General features: G+C 35.9%; 1 protein-coding gene across 2 annotated transcripts in view; it reads right to left on the reverse strand.

Annotated features, from left to right (window-relative positions):
• Positions 1-679: 679 nt before the first annotated feature.
• LOC131038234 (uncharacterized) overlaps positions 680-22,511 on the reverse strand; it is a 92,143-nt gene continuing 70,311 nt past the window's right edge. For both annotated transcript variants that reach the window (XM_057970608.2, XM_057970609.2), the window contains one exon: positions 680-1,905. In XM_057970608.2, the coding sequence (XP_057826591.2) occupies positions 1,137-1,905 (769 nt within the window). In that variant the 3' untranslated portion in view covers positions 680-1,136. The remainder of the gene's footprint in view (positions 1,906-22,511) is intronic.

Below are 22,511 nucleotides of genomic sequence, written 5' to 3' on the forward strand. Positions count from 1 at the left end.
ATATATAAAAACCCTATTGGATAGGCATTTTTTCCAAAACTGACAGTCACCAGCTAGAATTACCCACTTTTTCAATTATATCTATCTATTTAAAGCTTAATATTTCCCTCAGATTCAGAGGAGTATGAATCTTAAGAACTATGGGACTTTTAAAAGTAAAATCTCAGAGAAATGGCCATGAAAAGCATATTTCAGCCACAATATATGCAATTCAACATACAAAAGATTCTGAAAACCTACAGTTCAAAATACAGAATATGGTGCAGTCTGCTGTATCAAAATTTGCAAACTCTACATGGTATTTATTTATGAAAAGTAGACAAAATAAGCTCATTATTATATTACAAGAAGAGTGAATAGACCTTCTCAAAGATGCCAATTTTATTTTTTCCATTGTCTTTAGCATAGAACAATAATGTAGTTATAAAATATTTAAGATTATGCTAATCATCCAATAGCTGCTTGAAGGCGCATCATGTAAAACTATGCATGGGAGGGCCATATTAATAAACATAAGACTTCTACTTCATATTTGTGAACTCCATGCCAGACAAAAGCCTACAATACATATATTGGAAGGGCGTGCTTTTACTTGAGTATCAATGATTATGCCCAAGTAAATACACAGGTAATAACATTCTGAGCATGTGCTGCATTAAAGACCTTGTGCACAAAAAACTGACCCAAGCCTCTAATGCTTATAAATTTAATGTCATGATCCATACAGTGTTTGAGTTTGCTGGTAAAATTTACATTACTGAAACATAAAACATTTCCATTCCAATAAATTGCAGTTTCAGGTTATATACAATTGTTTACATTTTCATGTCTCGTAATTTACCTATGGGAAGTGTGTCTTGAACTAATCATAATAGGATACATATAAAGAGTTCAGCATAATTAAGCACTTGAAAAGGGGAAAATCCAAGGGCATGTATATGTTGCACATATAGCACATCTCTGCACCAGGTCTCAAGTAACATGAAATAGAATGCAAATTCTTCCTTCAGCAAAAATGAAAATTTTTATAGGGACACTGTCTCATAGAAACAGCTTCTTTCTCCATTAATGCTTTTTCACTTCATTAAAAGTGATATGTTACAGCATGCTGGAGGACTTTCTGGACAGAAATGTTTTCATCTACTGAGACGATGTTTCTTTGAGCCTCTTATTTCTGAGAATTGTTCTGATGTCATAAGCTCAGAATTTGTGTCCATAACATCAACTGCATCAGAATCTTTGTCCAACATATCAACATCCGGGCTTTCTATAGATTCTTTTTTTGTGATATTTTGAGTGCTTGATGGAAAGATGTTACTTTCTTCTTTAACTTCAGGCAAATGCTGGTGGTGACATCTTAGTTCAATTAAGCCTTCATTATTATCTATGATGGCACCCCTTTCAGATTTTTGGTTGCACTTGACACTAGGACAATTGGAATCATTATTATGAGGCACACCTTGATGCTTCGACACCAAAATACCTTCAGAGTTTTCAACATCCATAGAGGCTGGAGAACCACATATTTGGGGATCAAAAAGAACGTCAGACACAATGGAAGAACATCCTGGGGAAGAACCATTCCTATTGATCATGTTCTGAGTACAACATCCTATTCCATTATTTACTATGGATGTAGGTGATTGACCTGATATAGGGAGGTGAAGGTTGGTTGCTGGGACTACTTGCACCTCAGTGAGTAATTCGAATTCTGGAGGTTGAGACAGCCAGAAATTTGGTGTTGCAGAAAAGGATTGTGAATTTGTGGAGAAAGTTGAATTACTAGAATCTGCAGCTGCAGTCATAAGCCCTGCTGAGGGCATTGAATTTTTATGAAAAAGCAAATGAGCAATTGTTCTATCAAAGGGATTTGTCTCCGTTTCAATGTCATTCGGTCCTAAACACCTGCAATCAGAGCAGAACAATTGCCAAGTATTAATCAACTCATTACATTGTAACTCTCTTCCCAAAACATATAGTTAAACCCAAACTGAGAATAACAAAATCCATTTAAACTAGCATTTGACAAAGTAAGAATGCAATCCACACAACCGGTGTCTAGAGACATTAATGCAATGATGGGTGAACTTAAAAACATACATTTACTATGCACAGTACATCACTAGTTGATTTTTTAATATTTATGCCATCAAGGTGGACTTACTTGAAGCACAGAACCAGCAACAAGTGATATACAATAACAAGTGAACTTGAAACATACATGTACTATGGGCAATGCATAACCATTTGATTTTCTACGCCATCAAGCTGGACTACTGTAGCATTCACACTGTAGACTGTGTTGTACCTATAAATTTGCCAATTGAAAACTAAATGACAAAATATACACTTATATGATGCCTGCAGATCCAATTCTTGATTTATTCTTTCTCTTATTGTGATCGCTACAGACTGCACCCACATATTTTTAACTGTCTGCCCTTAAACATGTTTGCTACAGTATGTGAATGTGTAACATAGTATAGTTTTTGGTGGTGCCACCTTTTTACTAACAATTCTACATAGTTCATAACACCCTCATGAACAGTTCAACCAAGCCCCCAAAAGAAAAATATAATGAACAACAGACCAGTAGTTACTGAAGCTAAATCCATGTAAAAATTCAAACTATCGAAAAAGTTATTTAAGAAGTTGCAAATAAAGTACATTGAAAACGCATCACAAATAAAAACATTATTTCCAATTCACTAGCCTGTACTTTCTCAATCCTTAAATTTAATCCTCACAGCACTGTTAGCACCATATGTAATTATCCTATATCTAAAACATGTGAAAGAAAACTTAAATTTGTTGATATGACTCTTAGTAAGAATCTGAGAGAAGTTTGTGAACATGAGGTTTATAAACTTGATTATTATACTTTGTAATTTATAGAAACAAATTCTAATATTATTCAATGGATTTCAAATGACACCCCTTGCTGCCTCTAAGCCTGTCAGGTATTAAAATATAAATATAAACTTGTTCCCCTAACAAATAAAGGTGGGATTCATGTTTCCTTCTGGGATGATCAATGGGATATTATCATATTTGTAGTTATCTTTTCTCTCATCTTGTTCAGACAATACCCATCCATAGGTAATCTCAATCTGACTTCATGAGGAACAATGAGCTCATTCAAATCTTTCGCACAGGCTTTTCTGTGGTGGTGGAGAATTTGATCAAAGAGTTGGAGGGGCAGACAGTTTTAAGTAGCCTGGCCACTTATGCTGGGGCAGGTTTCAAGGAGACTGTCAAATCATATAGTCTACCAGAGTCCCTAGCAATACAATGATAGCAATTTGGTCAACTGTCAAGACTCACAACTATGTAAATTTGAAGTTATGGATGAACAAGAAGATTTTCCAGTTGTCCAAAGCCATGGTTCTGCAATGCTTTTCTGTTTTCTCAATGTAAAGATTTGCAATGATTAAATTTGTTTAGTTTTTTGTTTTTCAATGCCCGAGTTTGGAATTGCATCCAAATGACATCAGAAGTGGAAGCTATGGTCGAAAAGACATTGCTTGGAAGCATATCATATTAGGACTGACTGAAGGAATGATTTGCAACTACTATTAGCTGAAGATGAGTGAAAGCATCAACTGTCTCAAATTCAATTACCATCTTGCACAGACTCCTAACTGCAGCATCCAATTGTGCCTGAATGTCCAGCATGTAGTTGAAAGGGAGATTAATGCAACCCTATCTTTGATCAAGCAAAAAAGATTAGAGAAAGCGGAGACCCAACCAAGCATTGCATCAATAATGAATCCCAATATGATTTGTGAATCGGAATAAGATATAGAGACAAAGATTGTGGGCTTATATCATGGTCCATTAATTTGCAACTTGTCTGCTTTATCAAGTTGCAGCCATCTGCATAATTTTTTGTGAAACACAACACACCAAGTACACATCCTTTGCTTGAAGGTATTGCAACTTGTATGCTTCATCAAATTGCAGCCATCTAAATAACTTTTTGTGAAACACAACATGCCAAGTTCAAGACCTTCGCTTGAAGGTATAGGTTGGAACAAGGAAAAGCATAAAGAGGCAGGGTAGGGTTATGCAAATTTTTGGTATTACAACCTTTTGTTCACCATGGCAAGAAGCATATATCGGTACAATCCTATCACAGCCTTGATTGTTGCAAGAGACAGGCACAAGGCACTTAGACAACATAAAATTGATGGGTTGTTGCTCCAAAAAGCAATGGCGACTACACAGTCAGTTGTGGAAGAGGAGATTATATGGCATGTGGATGTAACATACTATCAGATGGGAGGACCAATCAAAGGATATGCACAGTCCTCAACTGTCTAGTTTCTTTAGGTGGTCAACAAATGATCTTGAAACCCAATGAAATGTAATGTCCCCTTTCCAGCACTAGTCCTTTTGGATGACTTTTAGCCTATTACGGAGGCCCGTAGGCTAATTAGAGACAAAATTAGGGTTTCCATCTTCTGGGAGGTTTTTAAGGGATTGTTTGCAAGAGTCTAACAGTTTGCTCTCTAGGTCTTTCTGGGTTTTCAGAGAGCTTCGGAATGGTGTGACATGCATTTCCATCAAAGGAGATTTCTAAACTTACTATTTTTAGAAATTTTCGACAACTACTTGAATTGTGCTTAAAAGGTGTTTGTAGTCACTCACTATTTTTAGCAATATGCTATTTTTAGTAAGTACTATTTTTAACAGTATGTACAACACTTGATTTCTATTTCTGGCAGTCCGATCTGAGGGGTGGCTTATTCAAGTTTCTTGGAGTTTGTTTCTGGAAGGTAATAACTGAAGTGATTTTATTATTTAAAGTTGCTTTTTGACCCCACGCTTAGGCTAAATGACTTTTAAGTTGATTTTAAAAGAAGTTCTCTTGTGGTTGCCCAAGTTGGGGATTATTAATAAATTTTATTAAGTTATTTGTGCACATGAAAAGGGACGTCCAACTTGGAGGGAAAAAAGGAATTTGAAAAGCTGGGTTTTGAGCCTATAAATACAAGGTCTCTCCTTCTCTTTTAGTATGCGATTATTTTGACAACAAAGTGCTACTGAGATAATTCAGAGACTCCTGCTTCGGAGTTTAGTGCCTCCTAGCCTCTTCCAGTTTCAAGTTTGAAAGATAACTCCCAGTTGATTGTGGTGCAGCATCATCCAGAGGTTGCCACGATATTCCAATGGAGATGTTAGCTCTTAGTCTTTCCGTTTTGTGTGGATTCGATGTTTTTTAACTGGTGTGTGAGTGGTGTTTGTTTGGTTTTTGGAGTGTGAAAACCCTATATGCTGATTCGAGTTTATACTCATACCAACTGGAGGTTTAGTCCGATTTTTGTAAGTACTGGCTCATTCTTTCCCAGAGATCTAAATGCTCCTATGCCCAAGGTTTTGTGATTTTTGATGAACACTGATTTCTGCTGCTGTTTGTACCTTTTAGCTAGCCATACCATCTTGCCTGGTCTGCATTGGGATTTGCACCTCCTTAGTTGCTTGTTTGGGACTTGAAATGATAGGAAGTTGGACACCTAGCCCTTATGGTGTCTTTGCTTTCAGTTGGAGCTCATTCGGAGAAAAATCAAGGAAGTTATTAACAATTTAAGCTATCCAGTGTTGCTGGTAGAAATAAATCAGTGTGCAGCTATTGCATATCAGATTGGGTATTCCTGCTCTAAACCCTTGGTTTTTATTATAAATTATCAGCTTTGAGTTAAGGATTGATTCTCTAACAACTTGAACCATAGTAGCAGTGTTTTGTCATTATGCTTCATTGTTAGCTTTATTGTGATTTGTTGTTATAGTAGTACTAAACAGCGTTCCTTAATTTTCAAATTTTGAAGCTAATCTTGTTAACCACTGAAAAAGTGGAAGAGGCTGGTTTACCGCCAATTTTGTATTCTATTACTTTCCAGCATTTGATATTAACACTCCTGCTGAATAAGTGATCGAGTTTAGTTTTTGTATTGCCCACTAAGAAGTGGAAGTGGCAGGTTATACCGCCAAGTTGTATTCCCTTTCATTTTCTAGTATGTTTTTCCAAGTTGTTATCTAATACTCCCGCTGGACAAGTGGTTGAGTTTGCTGGATTTTCTTATGCTAATGTTAACGGGTGCAAATTCTTGTGCTTTAAATTGAAAAAAAATTATGGGGATATTTCATGACACCTCAAACATAGTCAAGGATGTGGAGAATCTAAGTAAAATGTGAATGAGGTTGTACTAGAGTTTGGCATTGAGTATGTGGTTCACGTGGTGACAAATAATGCAGCAGCAAATGTGGCCACATGGAATAGACAGCCATCACTTCTTTTGGATGCCTTACACTACACATTGTCGTGATCTTCTCTTGGAGGGCATAGGAAAACTTGATTGAGTAAAGTCCATGGTGGGAAGCATAGAGAATGTCACTAAATATATCTACAGTCACCCTTGGGAAAGGAGCTTGTGAAAGTGAGCTAACTTCATTGCCTCACAAAGCATTCATAGTTTGATAACACCTCTAAAGCATATGTATGTGAGCTAAGTTACTGGTTCGGGTTCGACGACGCAAACCTAGTTTGTGGGTTTGGGCAAAAAAAAATTTGCCTTTGGGGTTCGTGGGTTGGGTTCATCCATAGATACATAAAGACATATATATATATATATATATATATATATATATATATATATATATATATATATATATATATATATATATATATATATATATATATATATATATATATATATATATATATATATATATATATATATATATCTGCAAAAATTTAATGAAATATACAAAATTACAAATCTAAATACATTTAATAGTATGCTACTTCATCATTGATCAATGCCAAATGCAAATTAAATTGATAGTTCAGAATTTCAATAATATCATATTATGTTATATACTCATATTCCATATAATATATATCAATGTATCATAGATTCATATATGTCTAGGTTCACGATTCAAATGAAAATCATTACAATTACAAAATTGACAATCAAAAATAATAATTGTCTTCTATCTTCTATGTTCATCAATCATCAAAAGGATCTAGATCAAGGGGCAAATTAGGGTTTTTTTCTTTAAAAAGGCAAAAAAAGATTAATTTTTTAATGTTAAAAGTCACTTTGATGTGACTTAAGCCAGCTGGTCACCTGGGTTCACCCGGGTTTGCGCCCAGGGTCGCCTGGGTTTGGCTAGGGTTCACCCTAGAGGCCCTGGGTTCCCTATGGGTTTATGAACACAAATCCACAGGGAACCCAGGGTCCTTGGGGTGAACCCTAGCTGAACCAGGCACGAACCCAGACCCACGCAGACTCGGTCGTGTTAGGGGCCTAAAACCCACGAACCCGACAACTTAGTTTGGGAGCAAAGGAAGATTCATCTTATTCAGAAAAGGAAGATAGAAAGGAGGTCATGAAGGAAACTTTTGATGATATCTTTGCAATCATCAAGGTAAATTCAAACTTTGATTTAAATTTTAAACTGTATTCTCTGGGTTCACATTTTGTAAATTGTAATTTCTAGATATTGTTCATTTTTTTGAAGTTTTATTTTTTATTGCAACTTTATTTTGTTTGTAGGTGTCTATATGATCCATAAACAACTAGGTTGATAACCTAATGGTGCACCAACTATGGTTTCCAAAACCAACTTTCCCTCACAATTCTTACCAACTATGCTTGAACAAATTAAATCACTTGCAGTAATATGAAATTTGAAAAAGCGGGAAACAACAATTTACAAAGCACATTCACACAAGAAAATCTAAGAGGGTATGCATTCAACATCCCATCACTATCTGATGTCAATATATGAAGTACAACACCACATCAATGGTCTTTTGAAGCAATTCAATGAGACCTTCACACCTTCATTCTACTACTACAAACTTGAGAACTCTACAAAGACCTCTCTAATTGAAAAAAAATGAGTCACTTTCTTGAGCTAGCTGAACTTTGAAATTGACTCCACATTTGACTTGTATCTTTCTCTGGCCACACAACACAAGAAGAAAGATGGAAAAATGCATTGGAATGGGAGCATCACATTTGCAATTGCCCAACAAACCACTATCCACATTGCCACCCAAATGACCATCATCTCAAAGCTAAATCCACCATCAAGGAATAATTGCATCACCTAGCAAAGGAAATGCTAAATAGCAGCCTCAAATAATTCAACAATCCATTGGCCCACAAAACTACTTGCTTCCCTAAAATGACCCCACACAAGCATACAAAACACAGCTAGGCAAAGTCAATTGGCCATCAATAAGAGACATTAATCTCATAAAAATACTCTACCTTAACATCCTCCTACATGTAGAATTGGCTTGAACTGACTTCCAACAAACATATCAATGGGTAATCAACTAAAATACTCCATGGTGTTGTTCCAAACCACCACCAAGATGCCATCAAACCCAAACTCCAACCTTATGTTCACTATCCACATTTGCAACATTCAAAACATTGCTAGAAGCACATATAAATTGCTTAACCAAAATCACACCAGCAAGAGAATAATTCCAAATGTGACCTATGATATATTATTAATTGAACTATAGTAGTGTTAAAAAGATTCTCCTTTGCTGCAAGTGGACTTAAAACAATACAAAATAATCTTCGATTATCCAAATGACCTCTTAGCTGCAAGAGCACTTGTAAAATGTGCCCAACTATAGAAACAAACCATCAAACATCTAAACAAGTTTTTTGATCCACAAATGCTTTAGTCAAGATTTTACATTTGGTGGATGGGGAGCAAACCTTCAACGGATTACCCATATGAGGCCATCGAAAACTATTACAAGGGAGATCCTATAGTTTGTCGGCCCATTTGGAACATCATTGATAAGAGGTGGAACAATCAACTCTGCCAATCCCATTCATGCAACAATGCACTACATCAAGGATGTTGATGGAGAGGTTATCGAAAGCCTCACAACATGTATTTGGAGATTTTACCTAACATTGAGATTAAGGACAAAATTATGGAAGATTTGCAAAGGTATGAGCATGTTGAGGGAAGTATTTTCACTTCACCACTAGCTATCCAAGGGAGAACCACCAAGGCATAGATAACAAGAAAAACTCAACCTTCACTAAAACTCACTTCAATCTTTGATATATGTGATTATTGCTACTTACAAACTTGTGAATGTTTTCTTTTGCAGTTGTTTGATGGTAAGAGGGGGGTGTTAATAACCCAAATCTTCAAGGGAGATCCCTTCAGATATTGTCTCAAACCAGTAGTACTTCTAGATTTGAGCACAATTGGAGTTCATTGATTCCATTCATGAAGAAGCACAACATGTTCACACAAAAGCGCCTCTATGACCTCGTCTTCATGCAATACAACATTTTCCTTCTCTAAAAAATGTTTGAAGCCTCAATTAATCAGAGGCAATTGACTTGGATGACAATAATCCATATAGCAAGTGGATTGCCCTTCACGACAACCCCATGTGTATAAACGATAAGATTATCGAAATTGATAGACATGCATAGCCAAGTGCTACAAAAGCAAAAGTGGGAGGCATCAAATTGGAGTCAATCATGGCCAAAGATGAGGATGGTCTTGAGAGGGTATTACCTTGTAGTTTGAGGGCAATGTTGGTGTTCCAATTAACATGAAGTAGAACCCCAACCATCACTACGATGTATGTGGCGAAGAGAAAAATTTAAATGTCGTAACCTGAATAAAATTGTAATATTTGATAATAATTTTTAATCATGTGATTCATCTCATATTATTAGCTACTATATTTGCATGTTGAAGTGATTATTGTACTCCTATTTTATTCAAACCAAAAAGAAAACATTTACCCAACATTTTACAAACTCATTTATATGTTTTGAAATTGTATTTTGCATGATATTTATGTTTTTTAATTAATTTAATATATTTTATTGTCTTCTTAAGTCTAAGTCAACTTTAGATGTATGGAGTTTTGCAAAGTTGCAAGCTTTGAAGCTATCGGGTGGATATTCCATATGCTAGTCAACAACTTATAAAAATTTGTTAGAAATTAGAATTTGAGAGAAAACAGGTGATTGAATTCCACAAGAATAATTTTATTATATATAGCATGAAACAAAAATCAACGTGACAAACACCAAAAAACAAGAGAACCAATATACCCTAGAGAAACGCCTTGTGGGTAAGAACTAAGAACTCTAAAAATTGAGTCAAACTCAATTAAATACTCCAAATAGCGATTGCAACTAATCTTTAATACATAGACTTGCTTAAGAGCTTGCAAATATTACTTTAAGATCAACTACAAGTCAACAAAACAACCATGAATATGAGCATAAAAATTTCAAGGTGGCTCCAAAAGTTTGAGCTACGCAACTCAATTGACACCATTCATGCTCAATTCAAGCTTAGAATGCATATCTATAAAATTTGAAGGCCTTAGAAAAAAATTGGAAGTTGCAAGAAATGTAAAAAATTCAGAGAATCAAAATTAGAACATCAAAAGGACATTTTGTGAGCTCAGCAAAATCATCACTTTTAGCAAAAAGAGAGGAAGTTTCACCTTGATGGTTTCAAAACCACCACTAACACCTACTAATTACCCTTATTAGCAACTTTTTCTCTCAAACCCACCAAAATCCATAACTAAGCCATAACTTTTGGATACAAATTCAAAACAAGGTGATGTTTTTGAATTGCACAACTTTTCAAGAGGAATCCAAATATGTAATAAAAATCATCTTTTGATTTTCAAGACCTGTTTTAAGACCTGCAATAAAAACGTGTCATTCCTCTAATAGAAATTGGATCCTTTTCAAATCAACCAGAAGCTTATAGTTAAGTTCTCAATTATCCTATATTCAATTTCTAAGTTATTGCATCGAACTTAAAACTGGCCATTTCTAGGTATGAGTTGTATCGAAATTGAGTATGGTGTGGGATCAACCATCGGTTCGCACAGGGTCCAATTTGCAACTTCAATGTGTTTTTGTGGCTCTTTAATAGGAAAGCTGATAACCCTAAAGTTAAATGACTATTGCAGCAATGTGAAACCAAAATCCTATACCCGTGAATTTTTCAAGGTGTATTTCATGTGACATACACACACAAATGTGGATTTATCAGTTGTTGCAAAAAGAAATACTACCAGGGGGAAGAATTTGACTCTCTTGTAGGCATCTCACCCTATTATTGAGTGGTGTAAAAATTTCGAGCTTAGGCTCTCCTCTATTGATTGGACTGAACCAGCTTGGGGGAGGAAAGAACAAATTCTTCTAAGGGAGGAAATGTTTTCTCTCGATCCTATTTCGAATGGTTGGGGTAACAGGATTCTCGATTAGGAACATATTGTTAAAAATATTTATAATTTATATATACATAACATTTTAATTTTATGTATATATATTAAATATTTAAAATACATTAGTCTAATATATTTCAAATTTTTAAATTTTATAGTAATTTTCTTTGGCAAGTATTCTGAATTTAACTTTTGTTTTCAAATATATATATATATATATATATGTGTGTGTGTGTGTGTGTGTGTGTGTGTGTGTGTGTGTGTGTGTGTGATTTTTATATGCATTTTGTATAGACATACTCAAAACATACCCAACCCTCCCTCAAAATTTTGTCGTACCAGCATATCATACCCTCGTACCCATAAACAATTCGGCAATTTAGTTTAATTTCATATTGTTTGGTAGCTTCTATCTCTAATTCTTGGTTCACACAACCTAAAGAATAAGGATAAAGATAATCATAACCAACTCAAGCTTGTCTACCAACTCTTTAAAAATCAAATTTTCTTGTGAACAAGAATTGTAAAGAGATTCAACACAATTTATTCTTAATTTGAATCTTGATACAAAAGAGTTTAGTCAATTCACATTTATCATGCACTTGATTGCTACTCAAGTATTCTTCTCTTCAACCAACATGCAAGTTACCCTCTCATCCACAACGGAATTGTTCCTTATTGCTTCCCCTCCCATGAGCACATGGCCTTTTTCTTTGTTCTAATAAGGATGCAATTATATATGTAATTCCAAACAATTCTCATCTAAATGACCATCAATATCACAATGCGCACGATGTTTCTTAGATTATTCCTTTGGAAAATTTGTAGTAGCATTACACTCAGAGTACCATTTTGACATGAAGACATCTTTACTATTTTGTGCAAAAGACGTGGATGATAGATTCTTTTCTTGGCCATCTCAAGATGATGGCCTTGAGTACATGCCACATCTCAAACTTTAGGGTCGGCTACGTTAGCCCCATTTTTAAATTCGACAAATTTTAATCTAAACATCAAAACCCTAATTAGGGTTTCCCATAATAGCAATAAGAGCAATGCATGGAAGATAAGTGGCACGAAGAGCTATCTTCTAGGAAGGCGCGTCCTTGTCCTCTTGAGTGGCAGTATGTTCAATAAATGTGGATAAGATCAGGCTGACCTCTTCCATCATAGCGTGGCAACATATTCACCTTGAATTCTATTCAGTCCAAATCATCTACATAAGTGGCAAAAACATTCTCCTATTCCAACTCCTGTTTCTGGAAGGCATCCTAGATGGACAAGAAATTTGATGCCTTAGTCAAATTTTGTTTCAGGATTGGTCCGATAATGGCGAAGAAATTCTCTTGGGTCCTGAGCTTTAGATTTTCCACCTACATGTCATTTTCTCGAATAGTCTCTTTCCCAAGTACATCAACAGCTACAAGGAAAATCTTGTTCTAAATTTCTCTAATCTGCCCCTCAACTTTGATACAATCAACCTTCACCTTTTCTTCTTCAAAATCTCCAATTGCTTCTTGTGAGAGATTCAAAAGTGAAGGAGCCACTATATCGCCTTGATCAAGAGGTTTGGTCAAGTGTTGGATATTGTAATGTCCCTACTAGTTATAGATCACTTTCCTGCAAAACAGACTGTTAGAATGCAACAAAATATATATTTACTAATTTAAACTTCAATTGCTTAATTAAACAAATCTTCATTTTTTTGTAAATAAAAAGGATACGGGTGATGTATTGGGATATGTCCTTAGGCGAGATGTAATGCCCGTCTTCTTGGAATCAATTATGGTTCCAAGCCTTACCAGGGAAGTCGATGGATAATTCGATTCTTGTCTTGGATGTAGCATCTTACATCCAAGCCTACCAAGGAAGATCGTCATATGATCAATTCCTGCCTTGGATGATACATCTTATCATCCAAGTCTACCAGAGAGGATTGACTAGATCCATCTTGTCTTGGGTGAAGCTTCCTACACCCAAGCCTTTAACATATATGCATATGAGTACTCAGTATATACTGCCTACCAGGGATTATCATAATCCCAAATTAGGCTAGGGGGATTTTTCCCATTAGCCTCCATCACAAAGCCAAATTATTGTCATTCATTAATACCCAACATTTCATAACAATTTATATTTTCATTATCATTTAAATTATAATTTATGTCTGCCTTACATACTTCTTTATTCCTATTATTGATTCTACATGAACAAGTAGATTGCAGATATATACACCTATATATATGTGTGTGGATACACACATGTACACATATTTATATATATTTGTATGAGACAACATTATAATAATAATATAATTCTGTAAAAGAGATTGAAGACATACTCCGTATGACAGATCTACCAAAAGAATACAAATATATATATGTGTGTGTTGCACACACGTCCACACACATATACGTACCTGTGGTGTAAATGCTATCTTCTTACTTTCTCTACCGCCTCTGCTAGCGCAGCCGCAGTTCCTCCCTTTTCCTTGCTCTTCGTGCTTCCTTCCCTTCGGATCTGCAAGCCGTCTTACTTTGTACCCATGGTGGGGAGGGGTTATGTCCCACCATGGGGTCCCTTCCACGGGAAGGGGTGTGACGGTGGTCGCAGCCCAAGGCTGCGACTCCCGTCCCACCACTTCCCGCGGGGGGTAATAAACTTTAGCGTTAATTCTTTGCTAGTGAACTTCTATAATGTATTAATATTATTTAATAATTTATTTCTTAATATATTAACATTATTTAATTATTTAATAATTTATTTCTTATATTAACATTATTTAATAATTTATTTCTTCATTTAATATATTAACATTATTTTAATAATTTATTTCTTCATTTTATATATTTCTAATGAACTCATTAATATATGCTATTATCATTATTGATGTATTCTTTCAACCTTTGCATAGATTTATTTAATTTTAAATTATTATTAATACCTTCATACATTTATTGCGGTAATAATCCTAGTAGGGTTTATGAATGCAAAAATAAAGAGTAGATTTCTATGATACCAAGGTAAGATTTACATCATGTGATACAGTAGAGGGTTATCACAGATATACCTCTTTAACTGCTCAATTTCTTAATTGTATTCTCTTTTCTTCCCTATTTCTTTCTCCAGTCTCGCCCTTCATGGAAATGACTGAATTGTCCAAGTCCTCAACTTCTTGACCCTTGGTGGTTGGACCTAGGTTGATAGTGGTGATTTCATACTCCTGAGGAGTAATGTCTTCCTTTGCTTTGTCCACTTTCAGCACAACAATCTAAACTATACGACAACCCGTTTCATTCCTCTGAATTGTGGAAAACCTCTTAGCTGTCTTCTTTACTACCATCTTCTCTAATGTGGCCAAGAAATCAGCTGTCATCTTCTTCTAGAACTTCCATAGGCGCTTTTATTTTCATCCTTTCTTTTAACCTATAAGGAAATGTGGACTATTCAATACCTTCTTCTTCTTGTTTACTTTCTTCACATGGATCATCCCCGACCCCTCGAAGAGCAGAAATCCTTCCCTCTTGGAATCCTTCATTCGGAACATTCATCTTATTGTTTGACTCGAGTATCTCCGTGTTTGTAGGAGATGGGGGCCCTTCATCCTCCTCCTGGATTGATTCCACATTTCCCTTATGGATTGGGGAAGGAATCCTTATTTCGACAAGTGACTCATCCTCAATAGTTAATACATTGTTCACATTCCTAGATGTGGCAGAATGGGATGGGCCTATTTTCTGCCTCTTTTCGGTAGGTTCCTAATTCACAACCTTCTTCCCTTTCGACCTTGTAGAGTCATCAACTGCTTCCTTCCTTTTCCTTGAATTAATGCTTTCAATTAGTCCGACACTTTGAGATGTACCTTCATTAGAAGAATATGATTATATTACGCCCATCAAGTTGTAAGTGAGAGTCATATTCATCCGCTTCAACTCCTAGACTTGCTGACCAACCCATCATTGTGAATACTTGACAACTGGCCGCATCAAGGTGACGAAATCTGCAAGCTCTGGTTCTGACCATCTCACAGGAGGAAGAGGCATATTCTCATCAAAGTGTGGCTTAGTGCATAGATGGACTACTCGCCGAATACTTGGTGAGTAGTAAAAACTCGCCGGGTTTTTCGGCCAAGAGAATATTTACCACTTCTACGTCGAGTTTTTGGCGAGTTTTTGGCAAAAACTCGACGAGTCCGAGCCAAAAACTCAGTCGCGCCAGCACAAAAGAAAAAAACGTCAAAAGTTCATGCCATTTCATTTCTTGAGCTAGGTTTTTTGGTGAGAAGGGGGAAGAGTGACCAGCAAGGAGATTTCAAGCTATTCTTGCTCATTTCAAGTAGATTTGAGGTGATTTTTCAAACAAAATCAAATTCCCAGGTTAGTTTTTTTTCTATGCTTTTTTAAAACAATTTGTTTATTTTTTGTTGCATTTAGATGAATTAGAAATCATTCCTAAGTAGTCTCAATCCTTTCTAAGTTATTTGCACAAGATTTAACATTAGATTTGACAAGTTTTGTTGAATTTTTCACAATTTTTTTGAAGAATCTCTAGTTTTCAAAAAAAAAATCAAACCCTAATATTTTTTTTTTTTAAATTTGAATGATGTCTAGATTTATTTAAATAATGTAGATAGTTTGCTAAATTGTTTAACTAAAATGTTAACTTCTTTTTTTCACTTTGTATGTGTAGGTTAAGTAAGCATTTATCATGGCAAGGGAGGAATGGCCACTAGATCCATGCCCATCTGGATATATAGGCACCCGTCCTAAAGGTGCTAGAGATGGGGCATGGAGGTATGCCTATGAGGGACCCGATCTTGGGTCAGTTATATGCATAAAGTGTGAGAAAATACTTCATGGAGGCATCAACCGCCTCAAATACCACCTTGCAGGAATAGACAGGCATGATGCTAGACCATGCCTTGGGACCAATGAAGAAATAAAAAGACAAATGAATGCCCTACTTGCAGCAGGGGAAGAGAAGATTGCAAAGGGAGAGGGCAAAGCTAGCCATGAGATCAGCCATAGCAGAATCTTAAGGTGTTTCTATTGACATTGAAGAGGAACAAGAAGTACTTGAGGGCGTAGTGGGCTCTAGGCGTGGCCCACGAGTTCCCAGACTCGCCGCGAATTAAGCGAGTTCGCCGAGTTGGTGAGTCGAGCCAAGCTCAGCAAGTTTTGCCAACTCCGGCCTTGGACTCGGCAAGTTTTGCCCATAAGAGTCAGGAGAGTTATGGCAAAACTCGCTGAGTCCGAGCTCCAGGACTCGGCTACGGCATGTGCAAATTTCGACTTGCAAAAACAAAAGAAAAAAGTTTTTTCAAATGTTTTTTTTTTTAATTTCTTTTTCATTTAACCCTAAAAGGTCTTCTAATTGCTAGTTGTGAGAAGAAGAGAGGAAAAGTGAGAGAGAAAAGGGAAATCAAGAGGCCATAGGTTTGCAACCAGTAGGGAAGAAGAGCATCAAGGAGTCCACATCAAGACTTATCAACTCATTTGAAAGAGGTAAGTGTTAAACTTTGTAGATTTTGTTGTTTTTTTTAGGTATGTTAATGGATTTTTTTCATTTGTTTGTTAAATTTTTTTAGTGTTGATGCAAGTATTCTCATTGATGTCAAATTAATTGAAAGCAAGAAGCATCTAAAATAACATCACAGAAAGAATGAAAATATCTAAAATATATCCTAGAGTCGGGTGTTGGTTTGGAAGTTTCCTGGCAAATCAACACGATGAAGCAAAAGATTAAAGTGAGCATGGTTCGTATCTATATCATTATCTGAAGGCAAAAATAGAAATCAAATGAAAACTATTAATGGAAAGACTTAATAAATAATCCGATATATTTATTACCCGATATATAATATGGAAAGACTTTATAATTATCGGCAAATATATTAATATAGCGGCAAGTTTATTAAAGCGAAAAAATGTTTTGATGGCGAATGTATTAACCAAGTATTTTTTACGGCACCTCATGAGCGTTAATATATTGAACAATATTATCAGCGACACACTTTAAATGAATTAAAGCGGAGATAGATATGGAGCCGCAAAATTAGAAGTGAAAAATTAATCTCGACAGCAAAAATTATTAAACTTTGTGTTTTGCGGAACTTACTTAATACCGGCTGGGAGAATATAATATTCTAAATAAATTACATACCTTATTTTTACAATACATATTATCGGGCTTTATTGAGTTCGGTGGTTTGTTTATTATGAAAAGTATTGTCTAATGTATAGTGGCATAAGAGTTTATTAATATAAACAAAAGTGTTTGGCAAACAAATACTCCCGTAAAAAGTTTATTAATAGAATTTAACAAAAAGAAGTTATTGAAATATTGAAGGATATGACTTTTCAAACTAAAAGTCATGTTGGTTTGCAACCGATGGAACTAGCACATATATATATGAATTTTTAAAAATGCTTTGAGAAGGATGTTGATATGCTGGATATATATACTTTGTATAAAACTGTGGTTTTTTGAAAGTATACCTGACGTAGGTGAAGTAAGAGGTGTGCAAAGAGAAACATGAACAATCAGTCCTAAAAGAGCATAAGTTTAGAATATAATAGCAGATATATAAACTTAGCACATGCAGATTTGAAATGAAGAGTAAGGCAAATTTATGATCAGCTTACAGCAGATTTAAGAAAGAAATTGTGACATATTTGTATGAAGATGTGTATGCAGATTTAAAGAGTGTTACCATTGTCCATCATCTATTGTTACAACAACATGTTCAAGATGGAAAATTAGATTTGTGAAGAGTGAGTTGGTGCTCACAATTTCAGCACACAGAGTTCGGGGGTTGGTGCTTCTAGTGGGTTGATGCTCACAAAACAGAGTTCGGGGGTTGGTGCTTCCAGTGGGTTGGTGCTCACAAAACAAAGTTAGGGAGTTGGTGCTCACAAAATTGTAAAAGAACATAAATATATAGCATTCATTTTCAGTGGTTTTCTCTCGCATTGGGTTTCCACTTAAATCTTTGTGTTATTGTGTTCATATGCAAAATTATTTTTAGTGATTGATTCTATCATATAAAATATTGAATTGAAAAGTTTCATTATACTGATTCACCCCCCCCCCCCCCCCAGTATAACTATGTGCTCTTCAAGTTTAACAGTTAACTTTCCAAATCTTGAATGTTTTTATTTTTTTAGTTTAACTTCAATGAGAGAAGTAGAATAATAGCAAAGTACAAACCCTACATTTTTTTAGAAAAAAATTGTAAACATGTATTTACAATTTTTTCTTAAAAAAAAGTAGGGTTTGTTGATTTTTTCTATTAGTTTATAACTTTATTAAATTTTCTTATTGCAGCAGCCTTCACGTTTTAAAAACATTCAATTTTCACAATGCCTAAAAAGGATGAGGCTTGGAAATATACTGAAGAGTTTCCTGGCAGACAAAAAAATCAAACAAAATGTTTTTTTGTAAAGAAATTGATTTTGGTGGCAACAATAGATTTAAATACCGTATTGTCGGCATACCTGGCCATGATATTGAGGTATATAAAAAACAAACTATTGAGGCAAAACGTTTTTGTTATGTCCAATTAGAAACACGTGAACAAGAAAAGTTAACTAAGAAGAGGCAATTGGAAGAGTTAGGTGTTATTGGCTCCCATGCACCCGCATCCGCATCCACATCTGTAGGCTGTGTTGGAAAGGGTTCTTCCATGCCTCCCTTTCGTCCTACTGCTTCTGCTAGTGCTAGTGATTCTACTTCTACTCTTCCTAGTGGCACTATTACCTTTGGCCCTAGAGTTCGGAAATCCAAGTTGGATAGTTATTTTGTGCCACGCAGTACTCCTGGGGCACAACCCTTGCTTGAGAGCATGGGTTGGAACAAGGAGGTTCATGATGTTGCAAGAAAATAAATTTGCAAGTTTTGGTACTTTTACAACATTCCATTTATTGCAGCCAGGTAATTCTTTTTTATTTGATTGCTTTAAGTTTAAAAGTAAATTTATAGTTTGAAGTTGAACTCTACTTTGTTTAATCATAATCTATTTGTGACAGGTCTTCTTATTGGCAAGGCATAGTAGATGCCATAACCATTTGTGGTGCGGGGTTTAAAGCCCCTATTGATGCTGAGTTAAGTGGCCCCCTCTTGTTAGAAATGATTGAGGATATGAAAGTTGAGCTAGAGGACCACCGACAGTCTTGAGGCCAAAAGGGTTGCACCATCATGACAGATGGTTGGACAGATAAGAGGGATAGAACACTCCTAAATTTTCTTGTTTCCTGCAAAGGTGATCGATCATTCTAATTTGTACTTCCCTAATTGCATTGAATAAATTAAATTTTGATTTGTTGAAACTTGATTGATACATGAAAATTGATAATTATTTTGCTCTATTTTCAAGATCCACCATGTTCTTGAAGTCTATTGATGCTTCCTCACATGTGTAAAATGCCACATACTTATGTGAGACTATTGAGGAAGTCATACAAGAAGAGGTGGGGGAAGAAAATGTGGTGCAGGTGGTGATAAATAATGCAGCAAGTTATGTTGCTGCAGGTAAACTTTGAACTTTTCAAGTCTTGATGGAGAGGCATCTATGGTTATTTAATATTTTCTTAACACATCAAAATTTCTAATTAATTTAAAATTGTTGCAGGTAAACTTTTGATGGAGAGGCACCCGAAAAAATTTTGATCTCCATGTGCGTCCCATTGCCTTGACCTCATGTTGGAGGATATTGGTAAGCTTGAATGGGTGAAATCAATAGTTGAAAGGGCCAAAAATATCAGCAAGTTTATCTACATTCATGCATTGGTCCTTAGCATTATGAGGCAATACATGGGGCAAAAGGAGTTGGCTCGTCCTGGTATCACGAGGTTTGCCTCAAACTTCCTCACACTGAAATCCTTGATGAAATCAAAGGCAACTTTGAGGTGTATGTTTGTTGGTGAGGAGTGGACTTCCTCATCCTATGCTACGACCACTGCAAGGATAGATGTGGTAAATTGCATTTTTTATGAGCCAGGTTTTTGGACCCCTTGTGAAGAAATCGTGCAGGTAAATTTATTACAATTTAACATTTAGTATCTAGTATCTACTATTTAGTAATTTACTTTTAATTTATTAACAATTTACTTTGCAATTTTGCTTTTTTTTATTTAATTTGTGACTTAATTGTTTTTGTTTAACCTTGTGTAGGTCACTGAGCCCCCTCGTAGTTCTCCTACGAGTTGTTGATGGGGAGAAGCCCTCTATGGGCTATATATATGAGGGTATGGATAGGGCCAAGGAGGCCATTAGGTCCATATATGCAAGAGATGAGGATAAGTATGGCCCCATTTGGGAGATTATTGATAGGAGATGGCAGAACCAACTTCACAGGCCTATCCATGCAGCAACCTATTACCTCAATCCGACATTTTGATTCTGTGATGACTTCAAGGCGGATGAGGAGGTTCTTAGTGGCCTGTATACAGTGGTACAGAAGTTGTGTACTGATGGCACATCCTCAAGTACAACGCTCCAGCTACATAAATATAATAATCAAGAAGGGGCAATCTTCGCAAGCAGCATGTGCATAGAGGCTCGAACACAATTGCAGCCAGGTAGAAATATATGTAAACTTAAGATTCTTAAGTTTATGGCTTATGCATTTTAATTTTTGATTTTATAATCTAGCCTTAAAGTTGGAAATGAGATTGATTTTTATTTTTTTTTCGTTATTTCAGATTGATGGTGGCAAATGTTTGACCCCTCAACCCCAAACCTTCAAAAAATTGCCATCCATATTTTGAGTCAAACCATGCAGCGCTTCTGGATGTGAGCGCAATTGGTCCATGTTCGAGCACATCCACTCGAAGAGGCGTAATAGATTGTCTGTGCAAAGGTTGAATGATCTTGTTTTTGTTCATTACAACCTCTGTCTTAGGACCAGACAGATTTTGGACACTGACTCCTTTCCGATCACTTTAGCGGAGATCAATCCAGAGTCTAAGTGGATCACTGAGTCTACCAATCTTGTCTTCACTGAGGACGACCATGAGTGGGTTGACCATGCAGACAGAGAAGCTGAGGTTGTGGCTATGGCAGGGGAGGAGGATAGAGCACGATCCGGCACAGGCACAACTAATGTTGATCATTATGGCACCTCACAGGCGGAGACTATGGCTACTTAGTCATCCAGGACCTACCTTAGATGCATTTGTAAGAAGCAGACAGACTACTCAATAGGTTGAGGCTAAGGATGAGCTCGAGCCTGAGCCATAGACTTTTTTTTGTTTACAGTTACATATATGTTTGGGAACATTTGATGTCATGGATTTTATATACATTTGACAACATTTATAATTCTATATATCTATGTTTTATATTTCCTTCAGCTACAATTTACATTTCTACGCATGTGATGGATGTATGTTTATGTATGTGATCAAATTAGCTTCTATTTGATGATGTTATGGTGTCTTTAAGCTTTATTCAATAATGGGTGAATGAAACAAGTTTTAAATCGTTAAAAATCTCTAAATTTCAAGGGTTTTTTTAAATTGTCGAGTCATTGCCGACTCATAGCCGAGTCAAGAGTCGAGTCAGCCTTGCCGAGTCCAAGTCTGGGAACTTTGGTGGAAACCCTTACAGGAGAAAACCACAGTAAATCAGTGTTTTTATATATTTTTTCTTTTACAATATTTGTAGGCACCAACCCTTAACACTTTGTGAGCACCAACCCACTGGAAGCACCAACTCCCACTTCTGAATTTTGTGAGCACCAACCCACTGGAAGCACCAAATCACACTTCAGTATATGTGAGCACCAACCCACTTCTCATAAATCTGAGATTCCACCTTGACAATGTTGCTATAACAAAGGATGATGGATATAACAATGTTTGTTGGTAAAACTGGTAAATTAAATATAGAAAATAAAAATGTACATGACAATGCATACCAAACACAACAGTAAAATATATCTTTATTCACACATGCAATCATTATAGAGATGAAGACCAGAGATGGTCGGCCAAGGATTACACAGATCCGACAATACCATGCCACTTCCTTGACAGTACACGACATATTTAAAGGACCCGACGATTGTCGAGAGGTACACAACCGTCAACCAACCGACACATAACTACCCGAGTGTAATATTCCCACTAATTTTTTTCGTTTTTTATCACAACAAATACTACAATGCACCCGTTAAAATTAGGAAATATAATCTCAATACTGCTGAAAGTAACCCTTCCACTTTCTGATCACCAAGAGCCCAATGTGG

Source organism: Cryptomeria japonica, chromosome 10, assembly GCF_030272615.1.
Source record: "Cryptomeria japonica chromosome 10, Sugi_1.0, whole genome shotgun sequence".
NCBI lineage: Eukaryota > Viridiplantae > Streptophyta > Pinopsida > Cupressales > Cupressaceae > Cryptomeria > Cryptomeria japonica.